At 37.1% G+C, this 14274-nt stretch overlaps 1 protein-coding gene across 7 annotated transcripts in view; it reads left to right on the plus strand.

Moving 5' to 3' along the window:
* DTNB (dystrobrevin beta) overlaps positions 1-14274 on the plus strand; it is a 232458-nt gene that overhangs the window by 112188 nt on the left and 105996 nt on the right. For all 7 annotated transcript variants that reach the window (XM_044261953.1, XM_044261956.1, XM_044261957.1 and 4 more), the window contains exon 10: positions 7419-7543. In XM_044261953.1, coding sequence (XP_044117888.1) covers positions 7419-7543 — 125 coding nt within the window. The remainder of the gene's footprint in view (positions 1-7418; positions 7544-14274) is intronic.

Below are 14274 nucleotides of genomic sequence, written 5' to 3' on the forward strand. Positions count from 1 at the left end.
AAATCTTTACCAGAGAAGGTAAATTGGTACACTGTACACTTTGTATATTTGGTCACAATAAAATTTTTTTTTTTACCAGATATAGTTTGCCAGAGATAAAAAGATGAAGTTAACAATTCCACAGAAATAATACACATTTACTAATGTAGCTATAAAATACATAAATAATATTAATAGGGCACAATAAGAAGTTGAAAAATACATTATTAAAATGGTAATCTTAACACACATCTCTCAGCAATTGTTAGAATCATTAGACAAAAAAACAAACTATGGAAAATTTGAAAGTACCCAATAGTTAATGATTACACATTCTTTTCAAACACACACAAAAAAATTGATCACATTAAGGAAGCCTCAAAAGAGAATTAATATTATATAGACTATAGTCTGTGACTGTAATGCATTTGGCTTAGGAATCAATTCACAGAAAGATGACAAGAAGAAAACCGGTAGATTGGTTATTGAACGTTTAGTTGATAATGAACAAATTCCTAGGACAACCTTACTTACCAAAGCTGGTTCAAGATATAATAAAAAACCCAAATAGTATAATCATTAAAGAATTTGAATGAGTAGCGTAAAAGCTTTACAAAGTAATAAATCAGGCCAAAATGACTTGAAATGAGTCTCTCTCTCTTTTTTTTTTTTAAGATTTTAATTATTTATTTTTCAGAGAGAGCACACAAAAGCAGGTACACACAAGTGTCAGGCAGAGGTAGAGAGAGAAGCAGGTTCCCTGCTGAGCAAGGAGCCTAACCCTGGGATCCTGACCTGAGCTGAAGGCAGCAGCTTAACCCACTGAGCCACCCAGGCATCCCTTGATATGAGTTTCAACAAGCATTCAAAGAAAAGATGAATTCCAGTATTATGTAAAACTTCCCAGATTCCAGAAAAAATAATGAGCATTCCAGTTTCATTCTTGAGGCTAGCATAACCATACCAAAACCTTATGAGGACAGCAAGAAAGGAAAATTACAAGCTGTCTTCATGAACAGGAATGAAAACCTAAAGAAAGTAATATGAAACTGAATCTAGCAGTATATGTGAAAGATAATACATCAGGACCACACTGGTTTTATTCCAGCAATTAAAGATAAATTATTATAACTTAAACAAATTCATAGATTGATTAAGTCCATATAATCATTTCAAAAGATTTACATAAAAGATTTAATAAAACCCAATATCCATCAATAACTTAAGTGCGCACACAAATAGGCCAAAAAACTCTTTTAAACAAAAAACCTTAGCAACCTAATATATTTATAAAAGCTGATAGTATCTATTACATTTACTGTTGAAATTATTTAAGATTATAAATTAAACAAAGAAGCTTGGCTGTCACCACTTCCATTTAGCATTTCATTGGTAGTCCTAAGCAGCATAATAAATACGGAAAAGATGGTTGAATTGAAAGGAAACAAAATTGTCATTATTTGAAGATGACTGTCAGTGTAGGAAGTCTGAAAGAATCTTCTGATAAATCAGTAGAGTTAAAAATTTCTCTGCATCAAAGGGCACAAACCGAACATAGTGAAGAGGCAGATGATGGAATGGGAGAAAACATTTGCATATCGTATATCTGATTAGGGGTTCATATCCAGAATATAGAAAGAATTATAACTCAACAACAAAAAAACAAGTAACTCAATTGAAAAATGGGTTAGGGACTTGAATGAACATTTCTCCAAAGGTGACATAAAAATGGCTAACAAACAGACGAAAGGATAAGTGAATCACTAATTAGGGAAATGCAAATCAAAGCCACAATGGGATATTCTTCACAACTATTAAGATTGTTACTATTTAAAAAAAGAAAAAGTGTTGGTGAGTATGTAAAGAAATTGGAACCCATCTTTGGTGGGCTGTAAAATTGTGCAACCACTATGGGAAACAGCATGGAGGTTTCTTAAAAAATTAAAGATAGAATTACCAACAATTCTACTTCTGGTTATATACCAAAAGAATTGAAAATACAGCCTTGAGACATTTATACACTCATGTTCATAATAACATTATTTACAGTAGCTGAAACTTGAAAGCAACTCAAGTGTCTATTGATGGATGAATGGATAAACAAAATGATTCCATATGGTATACAATGGAATATTATTCAGCCTTAGCGAAGAAAAGAAATTCTGAAACATGCTCCAACACGGATGAACCTTGAGGACATTATTCTAAGTAATAGAAGCCAGCCACAGAAAGGCAAATACTGTATGATTCTATTTATATGAGGTTATCTAACCTTCAGCTCAGGTCATGATCCCCAGGTCCTGGGATCAAGCCCCACATTGGGGTCCCTGTTCAGCAGGGAGCCTTCTTCTCGCTCTCCCTCTACTGCTCCCCCTGCTTGTGCTCTCTCACTCTTTCAGTCAAATAAATAAATAAAATATTAAAAAAAAATAACAAGTGGCAATTCAAAGGGTCAGAAATAATGAAGACACTCTTAAAGAAAATTTTAAGGTACTACTTGAGAAGATATGAGGAAGCTACAGTTAAATCCACATTGCACTGTATGGAGATAGAAATGGAATACTGAGTAGAAAACAAATGAACTATTTATTAAATAGTGGCAAATGATTATCTCTAAAGAATAAAATTGGATTCTTTCCTCATACTTACCAAAAAAGTCCGTTCTAAGTAGAATCAAATTAAGTATAAAGGAGAAAAACTATAAAACTTTAGAAGACAATGTGGGACAATATCTTTATAACCTCAGGGAAGGAATATTTCTTAAGATATAAAAAGCACAAAATTTAAAGGAAAAGATTAGTAAGTCGGGACTACAGTTATGGTAAAGATATCTGGTCATCAAAAACAAGCCTTAAAGTAGGAGTTATCTGTGAGACATAACTTCTGTAGTGTTAAAATACAAAAAATATAAAGAACTCTTATGGGGTGCCTGGGTAGCTCAGTCGGTTAAGTGTCTGCCTTCGGCTCAGGTCATGATCTCCGGGTCCTGGGATCCAGCCACCCTATGGCGCTCCCTGCTCAGTGGGAAATCTGCTCCTCCCTTACCCTCTGCCCAGCCCCCAGCTTATGCTCTCTCATTCTCTCAAATGAATAAATAAAATCTTTAAGAAAAATAAAAGAACTCTTACAAATCAAAAAAAAAAAAAATTTAAAAAAAAAAAGAACTCTTACAAATCAATAAGAAACAGGCAACCTGGTGAAACATTACACCAAAGACAGGACTAGACAGGAAAAGGCATGTCACAGAAGAAACCCAAATGGCTCGTAAACATTCAAAAAGATGCTCAGTCTTTCTGGAGATCAGGGCATTGCAAATTAAAACCACATTGCTATTTATCACCCACTAGATTGGCAAATGTTAAAATATCTGACAATAGTAAGGGTTAGCCAGAATGTGGAGATTTAGGAAGTCTCTCACACAGCTGACGGAGTGGAAATTAGTGTAACCACTTTGTAAAAACAAGTTGGCAGTGCCTAGTAAAATTGAATGTGCGTAACTCACGATCAGGTAATTCCACTCTGATGAAACTCTTACACATGTCCACCAGGAGACGTGGACAAGAACGTTTATAACCACACGGTGAGTGAGAGCGAAAAGAGGGAAACAACCCAAATGTTCATCAGCCATGGAGTGGATATATAAATTATGATGTAATTAAGCAGTGAAATACAATCTGTTGATGAAAAAATGTAGGACTTAGAGTTACATGAATCAATACGGATGATCCGTAACGTAGTGTTAGGTAAAAGCAGCAAGTTGCAGAAAAATGTACCTTAGTCTGTATAGATTTTAAACATATGTTAAATAAATCATGTATTATTTGTACATAATTGCTGAAATGGTAAAATCAAAGACATGATTAATACAAAATCCAGAATCTAGGTTACCAGGAGAGGAGCAGGTGTGGTGGGGGAGGCGGCTGTTAGCACAAGATTCCCCCAGCAAGCTTGAGTGACTGCCATGTTTCTCTTTCTCAGGCAGAATCGTGGGTAGGTGGATATTTGTTTTATAACTTTTTAAACTATACATACACATTTTATACATTCTGATATAGTTTTAAAATATTATAACCTGTACTATTTTTAAGAGATAGTAGGACATGTTTTGAAATTAGGTAATGTGGATTATTGAAGATGCACAAATTTTAAAAATCATTACCTAAGAGTCTGTTGGGAGGAGTTTTCCTTTTCAGGTTAAGGCTTCTTCCTGTATTTATTAGTTTGTGAGTTCAAGTGACGGGAAAGGTACAGAGATGTTAAGTGGTGTCTCTGGCAGAGTGGCATTAACGAGGTCTGTGGAAGGCACCCGTCCCTGCACCTCGGCCGCTTTTCTTCCTTCCTCACTTCTGTAAATATTTAGTGACCAACTGCCAAGCCCTGGGCATTGTCCTAGGGCCCAGGAGCCAGAGAGGCCATGTGCCTAGCTTGGAGCGTCTAGCAGTTTTTGGGTTCGTGCTTACAGGTTTTGTTAATCTTAGCCTCCTAAACTAACGAGATAGCAAAATTCACTTCAGGTCTGTATCATAATTTACTCTTTCTTATCGTTTTAAGGAAGTCATTTATTTACATATTTAGACAACCTAGTTGAATGCATTGTCTGTAACATTTTCAGATTAATATATCCTTTTTGGTCTGGTCCTAGCCCAGTTAATATTCTAATTCCTGTATATATTTATTCTCAGTTTTTTCCCTTTCTGTGCATCTCAAAGCTGTTGATATGTTCTAATTCTTTGGAATTGACTTTGATGTACTAATTTTACCTTTCTGTGTATATTTTTGAGACTCAAAGTTGGATCTGATCTTAAACCTTGACTTTAAAGCAGTATTTTCAAAAGCATTACAAGTATACTGCTAGAGATTATAAGGTGATACGAAGGGAAACATTATTTATTTTAATAATCATGGTATTAATTTAATTTATAATTTTATTATAAAATATGCATATGAAACCTGCGGTTTCATGGTTGTTCTTGCTCAGGATGCAGCTAAAGTCAAGTCTCTATGATAATCCATCTCACAAAGACTGCGTGAACTAATGGCCCGGCTGTTCTCAGACACAGCAAAATATGAAATTAATATCCGGATTACAGATGTAGTGTTTAGTTATAACGGTGAATCAAGGTATTCTCTGATGTCCTCTGTCTCCTACTTGTGTTGTAACTCAAAAAATAAGCATATGTGGTTTGGTGAGGAAGAAGTAATCTAGAAAATTCATTTAGGCCAATTGTTCGAATAACATGTTTTGTTATAGGACAGGGTCTGGACTATAAAGTCGAATGAGACCTAGACCCTGCCTTTCAGGACCACCAGTTTCACAGAGATAGTCACATAGAAAGTGCACCATAGTGTGGAAACGTCCATGGTAAATGGGTAGCTGGGAAATGTGGTCTCTGACTTAACGGAGCCAGGAGGAAAGCCTGCCCAGGGCAAGGCTTCAAAGTAGTCTTGAGAATGGAGCAGGAAACTTACAGAAAACTAGACCGGCAGAGGGCAACATCAGAAAGGCCTATGCCAAGGTAGAGACCTACAGGAACATGGCCTTTGGGCCAAATGACCGCTCATCTCATCATTGATGCTGGCGTGAGGAGAGGTGGGAGCCAGAAATGAAGGCTTTTGTAAGGACCGTGATGGTGCGCATTTAGATCTTATTCTGTAAGGGATTATCAGCCTTTGAGAGGTGTTAGGCGGAAAAGTAACACACGGTCTGGGGCAGTGTAGAAAACAGAAGGATCAAGTCCCATTTCAGCCTGTCATCCGGTAAAAGGATTATATGGAAACCACTTAGAGGGAATGTTTAGAGTTTCTGCCTTATATGACTTTTAGGAAATTAGGCTTCATTTAGATTTTGCCCAGAATTTAATATGTTGAAGGGGTTAGTGGTAGGTGATTTGGAGCCAATATATGAAGTTTCTGAAGAAATTTATATTATTCAGTCTGTATTATTAAAAAGGTATTAACTTTCCCTACATAGTCTTTTTTTTCTTTTTCTTTTAAGATATATTTTGGGAAGAGTGATCCAGAGAGAGCAGGGGGGAGGACAGGGAGAAGAAGAGTGTCTTAAGCAGACTCCATGCTGAGCACAGAGCTCGACATGGGGCTCAATCCTACGACCCTGAGGCCATGACCTGAGCCGAAATCAAGAGCCAGATGCTTAACTGACTGGGCCACCCAGGCACCCTGTCTTTCTCTACCTAGTCTTTTTTTTTTTTTCCCCTTTAAAGATTTTATTTATTCATTAGAGAGAGCACAAGCACAGGGAGAAGCAGAGGCAGAGGCAGAGGGAGAAGCAGGCTCCCCACTGAGCAAGGAGCCTGACGTGGGGCTCAATCCCAGGACCTGGAGATCATGACCTGAGTTGAAGGCATGGCTTAACCATCTGAGCCACCCGGGCCCCTTCTCTACATAGTCTTAAAGGCAAAGACAGTTTGCTTATTTTGTGTATTTAACACATGCGAGCAGCATGTAAAAGTTCAGTGGAGATGCAGTACGGATATGACACACACCACGACAAACAAGTTCTGTTTTTCAGTTGGAGCGGGACATATGGCAGTATGCTGCAGAGTGAGTAGAATGAAATATTTACACCTTTTTGCAGCTAATGTCCTTCCAAGGAAATCTCAACAACCATGTTATTTAAAGGGAATTGGGTGGGCGATCATATCAGTGTATGATGAGCCTCCTTTATATATGGGTTTCCAGTGTGAGTATTCTGAATAACTTAATTGTGGCATATTGTTTACTTTTGGGTGTATTTACTGATAAATCTGATCTCAAGAGTCTTTGGATATGCTGTATATCGTTCTACCTTATAGAGAAATGTATTAGTATGCCAGCTTATTCTCGTACCTTCGTGAATTTATAGTCAATGGGTCTGATGCTGACCGCCTGTGAATGTGAGGGCACTCATCTGTGTCTGTATACATAGCCAGACCCTTAGCACCAAATGTTCTGCCTCACATTTATTTTGGGAATATTCTCTTAATAGGCACGTTTTGGGATGTGACTTAGTCAGCTAATTTGCTAACATTCAAAAGCCATGAGCTATCAGCATTATCTTAGCCTTTTAGTATTTTAGTCCAGCAAAAATTTCTGACTCTGATTGGGAAATTAACTATAACATCTTACCAAAAATGATCCAAAAGCATCAAAAGAGAGAGTTCATGCAAAGGGTACAGAGAGATGTTCACAAGGGAAGTTAACATTAACTTAAGAGTGCATAGTAGAAAGGAGGGAGTAAGCATAGAAATGAAGGACCACAAGTGACCTTGGAACAACTGTAGGTTCCTTTCTCTAGGTCCAAATAATGTTGATTATAATGCATCTTAGCTTCTATTTCAAAAGATATTTTCTGCAGTTCTTGTCACCAAGTTCTTTTGAAATTCTTTTTCATTCTTTTGAAGATTTAATTTCTTATTTCCTTATTTTCTACTTTGACACAGAAATCCCCTGCAAAGAAGCTGAGCCATGCAATTAGTAAATCTTTGGGGTGCGTGCCCACCAGAGAACCCCCGCATCCTGTTTTTCCTGAGCAACCAGAGAAACCACTTGACCTTGCAAATATAGTGTAAGTATACACGTAGGTATGGACGTGGGTTATACTGAAATGGAGAACTTGCTGAATCCTTTTGGATAAAAGCAACTTTACGTAACATGAACATTTAACCTTCTGGTTTTTACTTTACTTTTGGGGGAACTCAGGACCTCAAGATTTCATGTCTTCAAGTCACCATAAATATTTACGTGGAAGCTTAGCTGCTGAGCCCAGAGCCTAAGTAATTAATGATCTCAAACAGAAACATTAATTAATATATTGAAGAGTAATTATTGAACTGCTTTTAGCAAGGTTGCCTTTTTTTGTTTGTATGTTCTCCCATAATCAGTGGTAGAGATCATTTCTTCTCTGCGGCAGTAATGCCCATAGTTATTTTTATAATTAGTTTGGGCAACATGGAATTGAAAATCAACTTCATTTGCTTCTTTGTATTGAGAGAAAATTAGGAAACATAAGATTGTACTCTATAAATAAAACGAGTGTTTTATTTTTACTTTCTTTGAATATTCATGCTAAATGAAAGAAATTCAGACAGGAACCAAAAAGAGAAGTAGAGAAAGAGGAAGAGCAAGGAGAAGGAGAAATAAGGAAGTGTTAAGATTCAGCCTCTAAACTAAGATTCTTTACTCTGAATTAAATGGTGATGTTACGTGTCCTCCTGGATAAAGTCAGTAGCGGTTTTGTTTTGTTTTGTTTTTAGAGAGGGGGCAAGGGCAGAGGATAGAAAGAGAATCTTAAGCAGGCTCCATACCCAGCAAGGAGCCTGACACCGGGCTCGAGCTCACAACCCTGAATTCATGACCTGAGCTTAAAGCAAAAGTCAGATGCTTAACCAACTTGGCCGCCCAGGTGCCCCAAAGTCAGTAGGTTTTTTTTTTTTTTTTAAGATTTTATTTATTTATTTGACAGACAGATCACAAGTAGGCAGAGAGGCAGGCAGAGAGAGAGAAGGGAGGAAGCAGGCTCCCCGCTGAGCAGAGAGCCCAATGTGGGGCTTGATCCCAGGCCCCTGGGATTATGAGCTGAGCCAAAGGCAGAGGCTTTAACCACTGAGCCACCCAGGCGCCCCATCAGTAGGTTTTTGATCATTATTAGTCTTTATTGGGCGTTGACAGGTTTTTCTGTTGGAGTAGACATCTGTCTTCTTTTACCTCCCTTTAAAACACTTAGGGTTCTTGATCTTTTATTTTCTTTCTCATTCAATAATTTGAAAGACTTTTATTAAAATAGTATATACATATAAATTAGAAATTTAATAATACAGAAAAACATATAATAAAATACAGCATATCCTCCCACACTTCCTTGTGCTTTGTCTAGGTTTTTGATCAGTGAGATCTCTTTGCATCTGCATAGTAACTTGTTTCAGAGCCATTTATTGGATGATGTGTCATTCCCCCACTGGCCTAATGTGCCACGGCTGTCATAAATGAAGCGTCCTATGTGCGTGGTCTGGTTCTGGGCTCTCCTGTTCCTGTGGCCCAAAGGCCTGTCCTTATGGCAACATCATACTATCTTAGTGACTATAAGGGGTTAAGTAATATTTTTAGGAGGGTCTTGTCTATTCTTTGCCCTTTGCTCTTCCATATAAATTTTAGAATCGGCTTATTGAGTCCCTCACAAAATTCTGTTTGGATTTTGATCAGAGATTCATTGGATCTAGAGATCAAATTGGGGAGAATTGATGTCTTCCGTGTCCTGAATGTGCTCTCTCTTTCCATTTATTTAAATGTCATTTTGTGCTTTTCAGTAAAGCTTTACAATTTTCACCAGAAAGGTATATACGTTAGATTAATTCTTCCATACTTTTAAAGATTCTTCTGTACATTTGTTGATGTTGCACATGTGCCTTTTTTTCCCTACAGTTTTTTTGAGATATAATTTACATGCGATAAAATGCACCCACTTCAAGTGTACAATTCAATGAGTTTTGGCAAAAGTATGTAGTCATGCAAATGGTGTTTTCATGGAATTATGTTTCTCAGCAGTGTATTGCTGGTATATGGAAATGCAAATTGTTTCTGTATCTTAATCCACTATCTGGTTATCTTACCTGATGTACTCATTAATTCTAGTAATTTGTACTCAGATTTTTTTGGATTTCCTATAAATAATTATATCACCTGCAAATAATGATCATTTTGTTTTTTTCCCTCCTACTCCTTGTAGTTTTAAATATTAATCATACTTTTTTTTTTCCCTTTTGGTCTTCTTGCACTGGCTGAACCTCCAGTGCAATATTGAACAGAAGTAGTTTGGTAGGCAATCTTCTGTTGTTGCTAATCCCAAGAGACAGCTTTCAGCATTCATTTAGTGTGTTATTTGATGTAGGTTTTGTAGAAACTGTTTATCAGGTAAAAAGAGCTTCCACTGTATGCCTCATTTCTAAGAGTGCTTTTTTTGGGTCATGAATGGATGTGGAATTTTATCAAAGACTTTTCTGCCTTGAAATGATCATGGGAGTTTCTTTATTCTATTAATATAGTGAATTATATGAGATTTTTTAAAACAGCCATACATTCCTAGAATAAACACAAGTTGACTCTCCTTTTAATACACTGCTAGGTTTCATTTGCTAATGTTTTGCCTAGATTTTGCTCATGTTTAAAAGTTAAATTGTCCTGTAATTTCCTTTGCTTTATTTTCTTTTTAGGGCAAAGTTTGCCCAGTTTGTTATCTTAAAAAGTTGAAGAGCATTCTTTTTTAATGTTTTTTGAAACATCTTATTTAAAATTGGAATTATTTGCTCCTTCAATTTTTGGTGAAATTCACCAATGACGTTATGTCTGCCAAAAGGCTCCTTTGTGGGAAAATTCTGAACTGTGAATTCTATTTTTAAAACAATTATAAGACCTAATTCTTATTTCTTTTTGAGTCACTTTAGAACATTTTTTATTTATAGGAATGTGTCAGTTTCATTTGAATTTTCAAAGTTATTGGCACAAAGTTCATAACATGTGTCTGTGGTGTGTGTAGTAATGTCCCTTTTAAATTCCTCTTTCATATATTTATGGTTTTTCTCTCTGGTTTTTCCTTGAACACATCTTGCCATAGGTTTGTCCTTTCTATTGGACTTCTAGAGGACCAACTTTTGGTTTTGATGATTCTCTTACTGTATGCATTGTATTTTTGAATATTATTTGTTTCCAACCTTATCTTTATTATTCCTATTGTTACAGTTTCTTTGGATTTATCTTGCTACTCTCTTTCTAATTTCTTTTTTTTTTTTTTTTTAAGATTTTATTTATTCGACAGAGAGCAAGAAAGCACAGGCACAGGGGGAATGGCAGAGGCAGAGGGAAAGGGAGAAGCAAACTCCCCACTGAGTAGGGAGCCCTATGCAGGACTCAATCCCTAGGATCATGACCCAAGCTAAAGGCAATTGTTCAACCAGCTGAGCCACCCAGGCATCCCTCTTTCTAACTTCTTCAAAGATATGGTTAACTTACTCATTTCAGGTACCCCCCCGCAATATAAGCATTTTAAGATTATGAATTTTTCTCTGTTCTCTCTGAGTATGCCCAATTTTTCTTATGTAATTTTGTATTGTTCTAAATATTTTCAAAATTGTGATAAGAATTCTTCTTTAAAAATATTATACTTTTGGGGCACCTGGGTGGCTCAGTGGGTTAAGCCTCTGCCTTTGGCTCAGGTCATGATCTCAGGGTCCTGGGATCAAGCCCCGAGTTGGGCTCTCTGCTCATCGGGGAGCCTGCTTCCTGCTCTCTCTCTCTCTGCCTACTTGTGATCTCTCTCTCTCTCTCTCAAATAAATAAATAAATAAAATCTTAAAAAAAAATACTATACTTTTTCTTTTCTTTTTGTTTTAAATTTTCTTTTGTTTTTTTTTAAAGCAATCTCTGCACCCAGCATGGAGCTTACATTCACATCCCTAAGGTCAAGAGTTGCACACTCTATGAGCTAAGCCAGCCAGGCACCCAAGCAGCATACTTTCTTAATTTCCAAACATATGAGGATTGTCTAGTTGCCTTTTTTGTTACTAATTTTTAGTTTAATTTTATTTTGGTCTAATAAGTGGTCCGGACTATTCAATTCTTTCAAATTTGTTTTGACATGCTTATTATGTGTAAATATGATCCAGTTTTTATTACGTTCCTAGTAAGCCTGAAAAATAATGTTAATTCTGTGCTTGTTTGATTTAGAGTTCCTAGTGAGTGAATGTATGTCCGTTAGGTCAAGTTCGTTAATCCTGTTGCTCATATCTTCAAAACTATACATATTTCACTAAGAAATTGAAAATTTGTTCTTATCTAGTGACTATCTTTATTCCTAATAATTCTGTTTGTTCTCAAATCTATTTTATTTGCTAAACATCGTTAGTGTCTTTTGCTTCTATGTGCCTAGTGTAACTTTCCCCATCCTTATACTTTTAACTTTTCTGTGTCCTTAAGGGTTCAGGATCCTTCTTGTAAATTGTAAGAGGATTTTAAAAATCTAGTGTGACAACCTGTCTTAACTGGTGAGTTTGGTCCATTTAAATGTATTACTATAATATTGTTATTATTATAATTAGTCATTATAAGTAAAATTGGCTTTCATTATTGCAGTTATAAAAGTATTACTACTGTGATAATTGGACTTTTTTCTACTACCTTATTTTATGCTATTTATATTTTTTAAAATTCCCCTTCATTTGCCTGCCCCACCCCGGTCACCCTTCCCTCAGGGATAATCATTCTGATATGTTCATTGTGTATCTTCTTACCAGGACATATTCTCGAAAACTAGGTAGCATTTTGTATGTTCTTTTAAAAAATTTATGTCAAGTGGCACTCTGCAGATTTTACTTACCCATTCTTCCTACCCAGCTGCCTTCGGATCTCTGCCTCCACATTAAACGCTGCAGTAAGCCCCTCAGATGGACTGGGCAAGAGTTTCTTTAAACCGGGGGGTCACGAGTTAAACGTATATCCTGACCAGAGGAAGTGTGTTGGGGATTCCGTTACTTTAGTGCAGACCTTCCTTTAACCTCTCCCATCTGAATTCAGGCCCCATTCGGCGGCCTCTCCCTGCTGTGCCTGAATTCAGAGACTTTTGGATCAGTTTCACTAGCGAGTCACCTTCGTTTCTCACCAGGCCTAGAAAAGAGGAGTCTTGGGCTGTGTGGTTTTGGGGAGGGGACCGAAAGAGACAGGAGGTGTTCTGCTTCTTAGGTGGACTTTCAACCAGCCCTCTTATTGGTAATGCAGCCCCTCTCTGCTCTTTCAGAGGCTCCAAGCATCTCTAACGACTGAGCGTTCCTGATCTTGTCTCAGGAGGACTCCATGTCCCTTGTCTCGGGAGGATTGAACTCACCTCCCTGTCTCTAGTTTCTGTTGGAAGTTTAGTATGAATTCAGGCTAGGACTGAGAGTTTTGAGTATTGGAACCTTGAATTTTTGTTATAGATTCTTACCATTTTATATTTGCCTCAAGTTTTTTTTAAATGCTTTATAGGTCAAGTTGTGGTTTCCTGTGTCTTTCCTAATCCCATTACCTTTTCTCACCCCATAGAGTAGCCGCTAACATTATTTTGGTATTTATTACTCTATACATGTTCTTATACTGTTACCAGATGTTCATGCACCCATAAAATAACATATTTTTTAAAACTTTGTATAAATGGCTATGCTCTACATATATTTTTGTAAGTTTATTACTTTATTAAATAGTGTGTTTTTGAGATTTACCCAGAATCTCAGATGGCATTCCAGTGAATGACTGTACAATAAGTATAGTCCATTCTCCTATCTATCGACAGACATTGAACTTGTTTCTAGTTTTTCACTACCATCTAGAATGCAGCTGCAAGCATTCTTATACAGAGAATTTCTCTAAGGTATGAGTGTAACTGCTGGGTCCTAAGATAGAAATATCACATAATCAAGATAGATTAGGTGATAATGCAGTAGAAAATTAACCCCCAAGCCTCCTGGTTCAACACATGGATGTTTATTTGTCACTCATGCAAAGTCCCTCGTGGATGGGAAGGACTCTGGAACAGCTGAACTAGGGACAGTGGCTCAGTGGTTTAGGCTGCTTCAGTTTTTGGCTCCTCATCTTAATGTGAGACCTCATTGATTCCTGCAGCAGGGTAAGGGAGCCTACGGGGAGCTCATACCCATCTTCCTGTATTCAGAAGTGACACGTGTCATTTCCCTTACAACTCTACCTAGCTTTACGGGTATGTCGTCTTCCACATACCTTGGAGAGAGAGGAGAACTAGATATTGGTCAGCTCTAGTAATATATATGCAAGTGTCTTCATCTTTACTTTGTGTTACCAGACTAGGCATTACCTATCGGGCTCTCTGCTCAGCCGGGGGCCTGCTTCCTCCTCTCTTTCTGCCTGTCTCTCTGCCTACTTGTGATCTCTGTCTGTCAAGTAAATGAATAAAATCTTAAAAAAAAGAAATGTTTATTAAAAAAAGAAAACACAATATAGCTTCCTTTTTAGATTTTTTTTTAAAATATTTTATTTATTTATTTGAGCAGAGAGCCTGATGCGGGACTCGATCCCAGGACCCCGAGATCATGACCTGAGCCGAAGGCAGCGGCTTAACCCACTGAGCCACTCAGGCGCCCCTCCTTTTTACATTTTGATGAAATTTTGAGCAATCAATCCTATTTGGGTTGACTAGACAACTTTTAAAGTCCCTTTCAACTTTGAGTTTCTCTGTTTTGTAGATTTTTCTTCTATATTCACATGTCACAGGGTCCCAGATTTTGCTATTGTCAGGGTCAA

This window comes from Neovison vison, chromosome 8 (assembly GCF_020171115.1).
Source record: "Neovison vison isolate M4711 chromosome 8, ASM_NN_V1, whole genome shotgun sequence".
Lineage (NCBI taxonomy): Eukaryota > Metazoa > Chordata > Mammalia > Carnivora > Mustelidae > Neogale > Neogale vison.